At 34.6% G+C, this 12,032-nt stretch overlaps 7 protein-coding genes across 7 annotated transcripts; 3 read left to right on the top strand and 4 right to left on the bottom strand. All coding sequences in view use genetic code 12, as the record gives it.

The window, feature by feature from the left end:
• Positions 1-543: 543 nt before the first annotated feature.
• On the top strand, positions 544-2,856 carry SAS3 (Sas3p; the record flags this gene model as incomplete). The annotated part of the gene is made up of 2 exons (XM_049405263.1): positions 544-1,096; positions 1,160-2,856. The coding sequence occupies 2 exons, from the start codon at positions 544-546 to the stop codon at positions 2,854-2,856; spliced, it is 2,250 nt and encodes a 749-aa protein (XP_049265134.1).
• A 217-nt stretch (positions 2,857-3,073) lies between these two features.
• J8A68_001594 (3'-5'-exodeoxyribonuclease) lies at positions 3,074-4,279 on the bottom strand (the record flags this gene model as incomplete). Its single annotated transcript, XM_049405262.1, has 1 exon — positions 3,074-4,279. One exon carries the CDS (start codon positions 4,277-4,279, stop codon positions 3,074-3,076), a length of 1,206 nt encoding a protein of 401 aa, XP_049265133.1.
• A 189-nt stretch (positions 4,280-4,468) lies between these two features.
• On the top strand, positions 4,469-5,149 carry J8A68_001593 (uncharacterized protein; the record flags this gene model as incomplete). The annotated part of the gene is made up of 1 exon (XM_049405261.1): positions 4,469-5,149. One exon carries the CDS (start codon positions 4,469-4,471, stop codon positions 5,147-5,149), a length of 681 nt encoding a protein of 226 aa, XP_049265132.1.
• A 176-nt stretch (positions 5,150-5,325) lies between these two features.
• J8A68_001592 (aminoacyl-tRNA hydrolase) lies at positions 5,326-5,958 on the top strand (the record flags this gene model as incomplete). Its single annotated transcript, XM_049405260.1, has 1 exon — positions 5,326-5,958. The coding sequence occupies one exon, from the start codon at positions 5,326-5,328 to the stop codon at positions 5,956-5,958; it is 633 nt and encodes a 210-aa protein (XP_049265131.1).
• A 169-nt stretch (positions 5,959-6,127) lies between these two features.
• On the bottom strand, positions 6,128-8,065 carry DOT6 (Dot6p; the record flags this gene model as incomplete). Its single annotated transcript, XM_049405259.1, has 1 exon — positions 6,128-8,065. One exon carries the CDS (start codon positions 8,063-8,065, stop codon positions 6,128-6,130), a length of 1,938 nt encoding a protein of 645 aa, XP_049265130.1.
• Positions 8,066-8,680: 615 nt separating this feature from the next.
• Positions 8,681-10,228, bottom strand: TRP2 (anthranilate synthase; the record flags this gene model as incomplete). The annotated part of the gene is made up of 1 exon (XM_049405258.1): positions 8,681-10,228. One exon carries the CDS (start codon positions 10,226-10,228, stop codon positions 8,681-8,683), a length of 1,548 nt encoding a protein of 515 aa, XP_049265129.1.
• Positions 10,229-10,499: 271 nt separating this feature from the next.
• J8A68_001589 (uncharacterized protein) lies at positions 10,500-11,984 on the bottom strand (the record flags this gene model as incomplete). Its single annotated transcript, XM_049405257.1, has 2 exons — positions 10,500-11,551; positions 11,816-11,984. The coding sequence occupies 2 exons, from the start codon at positions 11,982-11,984 to the stop codon at positions 10,500-10,502; spliced, it is 1,221 nt and encodes a 406-aa protein (XP_049265128.1).
• Positions 11,985-12,032: the final 48 nt, after the last annotated feature.

Below are 12,032 nucleotides of genomic sequence, written 5' to 3'. Positions count from 1 at the left end.
TATATAAACTGTTCCTTATGAAAAATCGAGATTTTTGTACCCTATATAAACTGAATAGCATTGAAATATAGAGAGATAGAGATATTTTGTTTTATTTTATAGAATAAGGGTTTTATATAGTAATAAACTACTAGTAAGAATCAAACATAGTTGTGAGGATCTCATAAGTTTAAGCTTAATATATTTATTTAAAACTAATCTAGTTACGCGGGCTAATCCATATTATAGGTGCGAACATCATTTGCAGCCGCACGAGAGACTAAAGAAAAATTTAAAATCAAAACAAATTTCCAAAAAAAATAAAAAAAATAAAAAATGTGTAATGCACACATCCCTCTCAATTTTACTACACACTGATTGTTTTTGGGACTTCTAACATCAAAACACATCGGTCCGGCCTACAATACATCTTAAACTATCCCCCCTACTCCATTACAGGGCGAACAAAAACACTTCAGTAAACTGCGTAAATCTGTATAGCAAACTAGGACGACCATCCGCTCCTCACCCGCCGACAGAAACAGTATCATACAATCATACCAAATGGTGCTGCATCTATTAAAGCTGTTGGAAATAACAAACAATCACGTCTATTCAAACATCCACCCTACTGATCTAGATAAACGAAGCTATAGAGAACGTCAACATAATGATTATCTGCTCCAAAGAATGATTCGCAAAACACGCGAAAAGACAATTGCTTCACCTCCTCAAAACAAACCACTAGATCAACATAATGGAAGTGATACGGTTAAACCCAAGTCGAAAATACGAACGAATGTGACGTTAGTTCGGATTAATCCTAATCATTTGTTTGTGACAATACGTTATGGAAAAAGAGAAAGACGAGGACGACCTCGGAAATTTCCCATAAATGGAGGGACAACCGGGAATGGTACAGCAGAACTACAAAGTCCAGAAAAGGTTCGTAGCAGTAATCAAAGGCAACAGTACCAACGTCAACATGAACAGCATCTACAACAATTGGAAAAGAAATTAGGATCAAGAAAACTGCGGCCAATTGCTGCAGCAGCAGCAGTAATGGGAACAAGAGAAGTAGACAGCACACATACAGATATAGTTCTTGCCTTTAATGGTATGTTACCTTAAGAGTTAATAGGACTAACATAGTAGTTCGATACCGAACCAACAAAGGAAGATCGCAATAAGTTTAATAACTATATTGAAGAAGCCAAAGAATTACGAAGATCCAAAAGTAACAACCGAACAGATAATGCCGATTCTATCAAGGAAACCACCCCAGGACCAGTATCTCTAGTCAATCTTCATCGATCAAAAATTAATCGTATAGTATTTCGAGATTTCGAAATAGATACTTGGTATACAGCCCCATATCCCGAGGAATATTCTCAATCAGAGGTGTTATACATTTGTGAATATTGTTTAAAATACATGAATTCCCCAATATCTTATAAACGACATCAATTGAAAAATTGTAATTATTCTAATCATCATCCACCAGGGATTGAAATTTATCGAGATCCAAAGACAAAGATCCTGATTTGGGAAGTTGATGGAAGGAAAAATATTAATTATTGTCAAAATTTATGTTTATTAGCAAAATTATTTTTAAATTCAAAAACTTTATATTATGATGTTGAACCATTTATATTTTATGTTTTAACAGAAATTGATGAAATAAATCCTGCAAAATATCATTTTGTTGGATATTTTTCAAAAGAGAAATTGAATAACTCTGATTATAATGTTAGTTGTATTTTAACATTACCAATTTATCAAAGGAAGGGATATGGGAATTTATTAATTGATTTTAGTTATTTATTAAGTCGACATGAATTTAAATATGGAACTCCTGAGAAACCTTTAAGTGATTTGGGATTATTGAGTTATAGAAATTATTGGAGAATTACAATTGCTCAGAAATTGAAAGAATTATATTTGAAATATTTATCATCACAGGAGAATCAATTTTCGGAATCTAAAAGTCATTTATCAAATATATCAACCTCAATCGATCTGTTATGTAAATTGACAGGAATGACACCGTCGGATGTCATTGTGGGTTTAGAACAATTAGAATGCTTAATCAAAAACCCAATCACTAATAAATTTGCAATTGTATTAAATATGAAGAAAATAAATTATGAAATAAATAAATGGAATTTAAAAAATTATACAAAATTAGATTATTCACAATTATTATGGAAACCAATGATATTTGGACCTAGTGGAGGCATTAATTCCGCTCCTGCAATACCAGTACCTCAACCCCACGCACACCTCCCAGGGGGGATGATTCCACCAGTTCCCCATAATAGTATTTCCTTGATCACAAGTTTCTTAAAGGATGACATCAATAATCCTTATACATTTGAAGAAGAAGGATATAAAGAAATAGAACTCTATCGTGAAATGAACAACAGCAACACCAACAACAATAACGAAGAAGGAGATTTTGATTATGAGAAATATATTGTATGTCATCCTGGTATTTCATATAATAAGAGCAAGACAAAGACATCTCTACTTGGAGAGGTGAAGGAGAATGGCGAGACACATGATAATCCTATTGAAATAATGGAGGAGTTGTTTGCGGATATAGATGAGGAAGAATCTATTGAGGATGATAAAGAGGTTGATTTTGAAGAGTTTGAAATCGAAGAGGACGACGATGAAGAAGAAGATGATGATGACGAGGAGGATGAAGTAGTTGTCACTAATGGCTTAGTGATCGACGACGATGATGAAGAAGAAGAAGAGTTTGCTGTGCTGTCTGAATCGGAAATCGATGATTTCTCGGATATTCCACTACCACCTGCTCGTACTACTAGTAGTAGATCATCTTCTGATGGAGAATTTTTCTCTTTTTGTTAGGTCCAACTTAATGGTCTTAAGAGAGGTAGAGGAAGACCAAAGGGAACATTCAAAATCCCACGACCAATTGTGGTTAGATCAACAAGCAGACACTCTGAAGAAGAAGAGGATGAACCATTACTTCCCAGAAGGACTAGAAGACGACTTAGATAGTCTATGTAACTTTATAAAAATATGTACACTAGTATTAAAAATTTGTAACTTATCTAGAATTTAATTAATAATTAGTTTTAAACAATTTACAAGAATTTTCAAATATCAAATCAATAAACGATTCAATTTCTTTTTCATCTTTGATTCCATGTAATTCACAAAGGATTTCTGCCACAAATCCAACATAAACCGGTTCATTTCTAGATTTAAATAATGGATGAGCTAATGGACCAAATCTCGTCTCTACTAATTCTGGTCTTGCTGAATTCTCTTTTTGTTTTTGAGTGAATTCTTTATGTTTTCCATAATATTCCTTCTTAATTGATGGGAATGGAAGGTTGACATCAAGCTTAAACACAGGTCCATTGTTTTCCGATTTAGATCTTTTTGAAGCGGTTACTACTTCTGATTCTGGTTGAGGTGAATTTTCATGGATTGGTTTGATTTCAGGATAAAATTTATTAGGATATGGAGTTATATATTTATAACTGGCATGACTTTTACGAATTTCACACCAAGGTGCATCAGTTTCAATTAATAATCGATCAATTGGGATCTTGGATGCTACAATTAAGTTTTCTTCTGTTTTAAGTGAACAACCATTTATTCCAATATAAAATCCTAAATCCAATATTTTGGCTAATTCATCTTCTGTTCCCGTGAATGAATGAACGACTCCATTTCCTTTAATAATGGATCCATTTTCAATATATGGTTTTAGAATTGAGATGAAATCATCACATGCTGCTCTCATATGTAAAAATAAAGGTAATTGTAAATGTTTCAATTCTGCATGAACATCAAGTTGTCTTTTAAACATTTCACATTGTTGATGTTTATTGGAATAATGTAATCGATCATAATCTAACCCAATTTCACCAAATGCTTTTACATGTCCCAATTCATAACCTTTAATTGCAATTTCTTTCAATCTGGTCAATTTCTCATCAACATCTTCTCTTAAGGTATCGGTATAATTCCCATTATCATCCTTGATATAGAATTCTTGAGCTACAGTACAAGGATGTACACCAGTAGTGGAATCGAAATTATTGGAATATTGTTCACAAAGAGCAAAATGGTCCTCACTTTCTTGTATGTTAGAAGCAGTGATTAGCATCTTATCAACATTGAATAAATGAGCGCGTTCAATAACTTGATTGATATCACAAGGATGTTTTGCCCCATGAGACCCATGATAACGGCCCTGAAACATTCCATCGGAGAAGTTGACTCCAATGTCGTAATATCTTGGTCTCCAAGTTGACATATTTGTTTTGAATACTAAGTTGGGTTTGGAAAGAACGGGTAAAGCTCTTCGTATCATTTCATGAAAACTTGGGGGGAAGGGAAAAGGACATTGAAAAATATGAAAAATTCTACCATTTTGCAAAAAAAAAAAGTTCTTCTTATGCCATTGTATCTGTTGATTGCCAAAGAGACAGAGAGTAAACTGACAATGAGTGATGATTTAGATAGAATTCTTGCATTGGAAGAATCAGCATTGAATAAGAATAAAGAAATTGAACGTATTCTTCAATGTTGTCAATTTGATTATTTCAATATTTTAGAAATAAATCCATTAAGTGTTGCAAATATTGATGAACTTCCTTTAATGATTAAAAAATTATATAGAAAGAAATCATTACTCATTCATCCTGATAAAACAGATAATCCTAATGCATCTGATGCATTTGATCGATTGAAAAAGGCAGAAAGGATTCTTTCTGCCAATGAAAGTGATGATGAATTATGGAAAGAAAAGAATCGATTACTTGCAATCTATCAAGCAAGTTATAATAAACAAAATCTTGATAAATCATTATCATTTAATGATATTCAGAATCAAACGATTAGAACAAAAGTTGAAGAAATCTTACAAGATGAAATTAATCATGAAGAATTACAACGATTAGTTCATCAAACAACAGAAACTCGTAAACATGAACTACAAGAAAGAATTAAACGAGAACGAGAATTGAAAAAGAAAATGGAAAATCAATGGGAAGATGAACGTGATAACAGAGTTAAGAATTGGAGAGGTTATGTAAATAAAGTTGAAAAGAAGAATAACAATAAAAACAAGAAGAAGAAAGATTCAACCACCAAAAAGAAGTCAAAATTGAATATATTGGCTTGAATCAACCGCCAAACCATCCAATTCCACTGGTCCCAGTGAGTGAGCATACTTTATTTGGATCAAAACTGAAGATGGGAATGAAAGAAAAAAAGTTTTTTTCTTTTTCTTTAGATTTACAAAATTCAATCCCGGGGCAGATTAGATCAAATACACCACACTGATAGATTCAATAGAAAATGGCCAATCCAAATATCTCACAAATAGTTTCCATAGGATTAGTATCCTTCTTGACAGGTTACTATTTAAGACCATACATCGGATGTGTCTCTCAATGTACCAAAAAATCCAAGAAACATATCCACAGCAGACCACCATCCTCATCATCCACCACGGCTTCATCCGAAGAATCAACTGAAGATTCATATTATTCTGAAGATTCAGAAGAAGACGAGGATGATGGAATAGATATCAATTCAACTGCATTAAATGAAATCCCAGGTGAAGTAAGAATGACCCTTATAGTACGTCAAGATCTTAAAATGGGGAAAGGAAAAGCGGCAGCTCAATGTCTGCATGCTACGTTAGCATTATATAAAAAGATTACCAACCCACATTCAGAAGCTTATAATCCAGATATGGTTAGTCGATGGGAATATGGAAATGGTCAAGCTAAGATTACTTTGCAAGTACCTAATCAAGAAGAGATGGATTTATTATATGCTCAAGCTATTAGTTTGGGGATCAATGCATATATTGTCCATGATGCGGGTAGAACTCAGATTGCTGCTGGTAGTGCTACCGTTTTAGGTTTAGGCCCTGCCCCAAAGAAAGTCATAGATCAAATCACCAAAGATTTAAAATTATATTAAAGTATATTAATACATATAAAACACACATTGAAATTTTGGTACCGAATAAAAATGAACAAATAAATATAAATATAAAACAAAGTCATTATTATTAATTATATAGACAGGTAACTAGAACGGAGAAATCCGTTCCTTTTATCGAAATAATAAACAAAACATGATAATAATATTACAAGCGTTTTCTAATAGATCCTCGCATTGACAATGGGTTAATCGCAGAACTTGCCCTTCTTTTCCTTTTTCTTGCACCCGAAATCGAATCATCCACATCTAGCAACACACCACTGTCTTCATCATCATCGTCATCGTCATCACTAACTCCAATTCCCCCAATAACGTCATCATCATCATCGTCGTCATCATAGAAATCAACATCTCCCAACCCAAGTGAAGATTTCCTCCTTGGATCTCTGGACTGACCTGATCTATGCCCATTCCTCAATTTCTCCAAATAATCAATTCTCGACCATATCTCACCTTCAGTTCTTTGTGGTAATAAAATCGACAATTCTGCAAATGATAATTCCCTATTTCTTCTATTGATCAATAACTCATCTTCTTCCATCGACCAAGGAATATCTAATGGAGGAGGATTTGGAGTCCCTGATTTAATAGGCGGCTGTGACCGTCTCATTTTCCCTCTTTTCTTATTTGATGCATCCAATTTCTCTCGATCTATTCTCAATGGCTGTTGTTGCTGTTGTTGTTGCTGTTGTTGTGATTGTTGTTCAGAATCCCCTCCATCTTTTTTATCTGTCGAATGCGGTATCACTACTGATCCAGAACGAGAATAATATCCCAGATTCGTACTCACAACACTACTATTTCTCAAACTAGACACTGTGGTTTGTTGGATCCCCGTTGCACCTGATAAACTAGGATTCCTTGATGGTCCACTTATACTCCCCGTACTACCGAATAATACCGGTAAATGTGCCAAAGCATTATTTGTAGTTTGATGATGAGGGATATTCATTGATTTGGAAGGTAGAGAAGAAACAGAAGCCCTGGTGATTGAAGATATGGAAGTACGATCATCTCTTGTAGTTTGAATAATTGAATTATTACGGAATGCCATCAGGGCAGAAGGTGCTAATGGAGCAATACCTATTCCACTACTTGGGATAGTTGTAGAACCTGTTTGTGAGATTGAATTTCTTGGTGTGAGTGAAGACGGGGTGTGTGGATGGTTTTGATTATGGGGGAGGTTCATGGTTGGATCAACTGAGATTTCCGTATAATAACCCCCAGAATCAGACGGTCCATTGGGAGGAAGATTGTTAGATTGGGCAGCTGCTGTGGCTGCCGATTGAGATTGTGGATCCAAAGTATTGGTGGTTTCTGTTTTCCCTTCATATTTATGTGATAATCCACTAATACTTCCATTTAGACTTGGAGATGTTATACCTCTTGGAGTTGAAGGATTGGTATTTATCATTGGACTAGATATATATGATGGAGAATTAGATAATGCATTTAAGCCAGCTAAAGCATTTGAAATATTATTATCAAACCCTTGGAATGTTCCATGAGTAATGGGGGAAAATGCAGGTGCAAATCCACTTGGAGTTGTTTCTTGTTTTATTTGTGATGGACGTCTTCCAAGTGCTGCGCTAGATGGAATACCGGTGGTAGCTGGAGTAGGAGTTGAAGAAACAGCAGTAGTGGCAGCCTTTTTGGCTTTCTTTTGAGCAGCAGCAGCCATCATGGCTTTGGTATTTATTTGAGTACCTAAAGCTGCAGCTGATTTAGGTGGATTTTTCAAATTTCCTGATTTTAATCTTCTCCATCTAAATTGACAAGCATTAGGTGTTCTATTATTAAAATGACTGGCAATTTCTTTCCAACCCAATTTTTGATTATCTTTTAAATGCATTAATAGTATATCATCCTCGGCATCCCATGAAGTGGGCGTACGTGAATAGTTCTTGGTTGTACCTTGTTTGTCACCCTTTGGACTTGAAGAAGAAGTCACCTCGGCATTAGTCGGTTCTCCAGAACTAACTCCAACTGTCCCGGCCGTTGTCGTTGTCGACGATGAGGAAGTTGTCGAATGAAGGCCAGAATCATGTGGTAGTTTTACAGGAGAAGATGCACTCATAATCATTTGACTGTATATGTGTTACTATTATCACTTAATGGTTTATGGTGTTTGTATAAATTGTATATTATTATTTATGTGTAGGTGAAATGAAATTATCAAGTGTAAACTAAAAGAAAGAAACCCTTGATTTAAGATGATCATCGTTTTTCCGTCGACTGTTTTTTTAGTTGTCTCCCCCATTCAATAATTAGTTAGAGAAAAAACGTCGAGTGAGTGCACTGCCAGCCACACTCGCACTCACACCGAACGGACAGAACGACAAATTGGTAAGTGAGAGAGAATTCGTAGTGCGACTTACAAAGAACACAACCAGCGACCAAAAAATCAGACACAGAAAAAAAAAGAATAAGTTTCTTTTTCGTTTTGTGTCTGTCTGTCTGCTCTGTCCAACCTTGGAAGTTTTTTTTTGGTACAGCACAAGGGGGGGAAGTAAACTTAAAATGCCCCGCATTAATCAAATATTCTATTGTTCTTTAAAATTATTACTTCAAATCACGTGATATATAAATTAATTTCTATACACATTTTATTTTGAATCAATTTAGATACCGGTTTATTGTCCCGTTTGTAGTTACACTAAAAAATGTCCCAACGGCTGTCAAAGGGGGAGGGGGTTGGTTATATTTGCCCTACTTTATCGGCCCAGATCTTTTCAGCTTCGACGATAGTGTTGTTATTAGCTCTCATCTTGTTCATTGTTTCCATGTATTCATCATATTCATCACTATCAAATACAATCCCACCACCTGCTTGTAAATATGCCACTCCGTCTTTGTACACCATAGTTCTCAAAGCGATACAGGTATCCATTGTCTTTCCATCATAGCCCCAATGACCGACCGCACCGGCATAAACCCCACGTTTTTCTTTTTCTAACTCGGCAATTAATTCCATCGCCTTAACTTTTGGTGCACCACTAGTTGTACCTGCAGGGAATATAGATCTAAATGCATCAAATCTAGTTTGATCATCCCTTAAAGTACCACTAACTTCAGAAACTAAATGCATAACATGAGAAAATCTTTGAATCGTTAAAAGTTTATCTACCTTATTCGAAGTAGGTTGACAAACTCTATTGATATCATTACGAGCAAGATCAACCAACATAATATGTTCAGCTCTATCCTTTAAACTTGATCTTAAGATTTCGGAATTAGCTTCATCTTCTTCATTGGTCTTTCCCCTTGGAATAGTACCTGCAATTGGATGGGTGACTACTCTTCCATTACTATCTGATTGAACTAATAATTCTGGGGAGGCACCAATAATTTGAAAATCTAATAAATCAATATAAAATAAATATGGAGATGGGTTAACGGTTCTTAAGTGACGATAGATATTGAATGGATGTAATGATGTAGGACGAGCAATTCTTTGAGATGGGACAGCTTGAATAATATCACCTTTCAAAATATGATCTTTTAAGGTTGTTACATGTTGTTCATAGCCTTCTTGTCCAATATTAGAAGTGAAGGTTTGATTCATCTTAATTGGACCTTGTACTGGATTGATATCTTCTGGCTTTGCATCAGATAATAATACCTTTTCAATTTCATCAATTTTAAAACTACCCAATTGATAATTCTTTTCAACATCTTGTTCATCATCTACTTTTATATTATAAATAATTTGAAATCTTTGGAAAACATGATCAAAAACAATGACTAAATCACATAACATCAATACTGCTTCAGGTAATCCCAAAACATCTTCCAATGGTCTACGAGTCTTTGGTTCGAAATATTTAATACAATCATATGAAATATAACCAGTAGCACCTCCACTGAACTTAGGTAAACCAGGTAATGAAGCTTGTCTATATTGATCCAATTCCTTTTCTAATACCGTGATTGGATCTACATTACAGAAATCTTTACTAAATTTGCTGGCATCATCACCAGTCTTGATAATCTTGGTTGGATTAATACCAATAAAAGTATATCTGTCGACAGTATCACCTTTAACAGAAGATTCGAAAAGGAAAGATGGACCTCTCTTTGGATCATTCAATCTGGCTAACTTCAAATACGCTTGATGGGTACTAATATCATTATGAGGAACATATTTATAAATTGGATATAAGTTTGGCTTATCTGGTTTTGATGAATTAGATTCAATAATCTTATTCAAAGTCGCAATGGATGGCTGGACTTTCGATTGCTGCATTTCTAGTTAGTCTAAATGTTACGGTCTTCAATAAATCTTTTAGATTGAAATCTACTTACCATTTTCTGATGGTTTTTATATGGCGATGTCTGCCAGTCATTGTTTTGTAAATGAGTCAAACTGAAAATTTTTTTATTTGGCGCGAAACAGGTAAGCGAAGGGAGCTACCAGTTGTGTGTGGTTTGCAAGAATTTGCAGCAACAATAAATAAATAATGATCAATACTTCTCTATAAAACTATGCCGGTTTATTCTATATACATGTAGATATTCTATATTGTCTTAATGACATCATGCTTTAACAAACAACTTCCAGTAATTGGATCTAAGTAAATAAGTGAATCACATAAGACTCTACTACCAACCAGTTGAAGTGAGTCAGCAACTGTCAAAACATCAACCTCAAGATCCAATTCAGAGCAATATGCCCTTGAAATAATATAATCTTCATTATTCTTGATTTTATCACCTACAAAAGTGATTACACATTCGTATTCAGTCTTAAGTGTCGAAGATCCAAATTCTTGCTCTAGTGATCTTTGTTCTAACCATTTTAAAGTCCAAAACCTTTTCATATTAAATCCAATGAATTTAGCTATGTCATCTCCATAATTTATATGATTCAATAAAGAAGACAAGATATCGACAGAATATGGTCCATTCGTATTATATCCAAATCCTTTTAATCTGCTATATTCGTCATGGACAACTAATGGAGACATACCTTTATTCATATATACTTCTTGTAATTCAAACTGTTTGAACGACAATAACTGAAGTTGATTCATAATTGCTTCCCCTTTGTCGAACACCTCAATTGCGTTGACCTCACCCTTCTTGAGTCCAAGTGGGATATTTTCCAGTTCTTTCGAAGGTTTCAATTCAATCCTTTCTGGAGCAAGATAGTTCTTGGCAATGAGATTAGTTAATGGTGACATATGTCTTCTAACATCTTTTGCAAAAAGAACTTGAGCATATGAACTTGCTTCATAATCACTTTGGATAATATTAGGACAAAGTACTACCACTTTATCTTCTTCAAATTTCGATCGATCAATGTCTTGAGATCTAGTGAATACGGGAATCCGGTTTAATTCACAATATTCGCTAACTAACCAACTTGTTAGATATTGCAATTCTTGAATAAATGATTTCGCTTTAGTATACTCCAGAGAATCCTTGACTAATTTGAATTTCTTGCGTGACCCTTCATTTGTTTCAACTTCGATGGCTTCCTTGTGTAACGCTGATGCATCATCAATAGACCGCATCTCATCTGGATCGGTAGTAAGCGATCCTGCATTATTCCTGGTTTTAAATACGTCTAACAAGATAGTGTGGATTAAAGTAATATTATTGGAATCTGATTTCGTAAGAGTGGGTTTGGGTTTGACTGGACGACCAGTGGTTTTCAATAAATTCAAGATAGTTGGTTCGAATTCTCCCTTTAAGCATTTATCCAAGGATTCATAATGCTATAAAGATTATCACTGTAATCTTTACAGTAGTTTTGACTGGGAATGAAAAAGCTCTAGGTTTCCTAATGGATTACGATCAAATGTGCTCACATCCAACGATACGGTCATACATGTCATGGTCGGTCCATCCGTATTTGCCCTGATTCTTTTTCTGACGGGACTTTTACCAAACTCGTCTATTCTAGGCTCATTGGATACGCCATAAAACCTATGAGCTCTAATATCATCAAACAAATCAAACACACTGGAGTTGTTAAACCAATTCTTAAGTGCCCTCATATTGGAATATTGCTTGTTGAAAATTTTATCCATTGCAGTAGTACTAGG

The sequence above is a fragment of the Hemisphaericaspora subhashii genome (assembly GCF_019202705.1).
Source record: "Hemisphaericaspora subhashii strain CBS 10753 chromosome Unknown scaffold89, whole genome shotgun sequence".
NCBI lineage: Eukaryota > Fungi > Ascomycota > Pichiomycetes > Serinales > Debaryomycetaceae > Hemisphaericaspora > Hemisphaericaspora subhashii.
The sequence above is the reverse complement of the archived record's forward strand: the minus strand, read 5'-3'. Positions and strand labels throughout refer to the sequence as shown.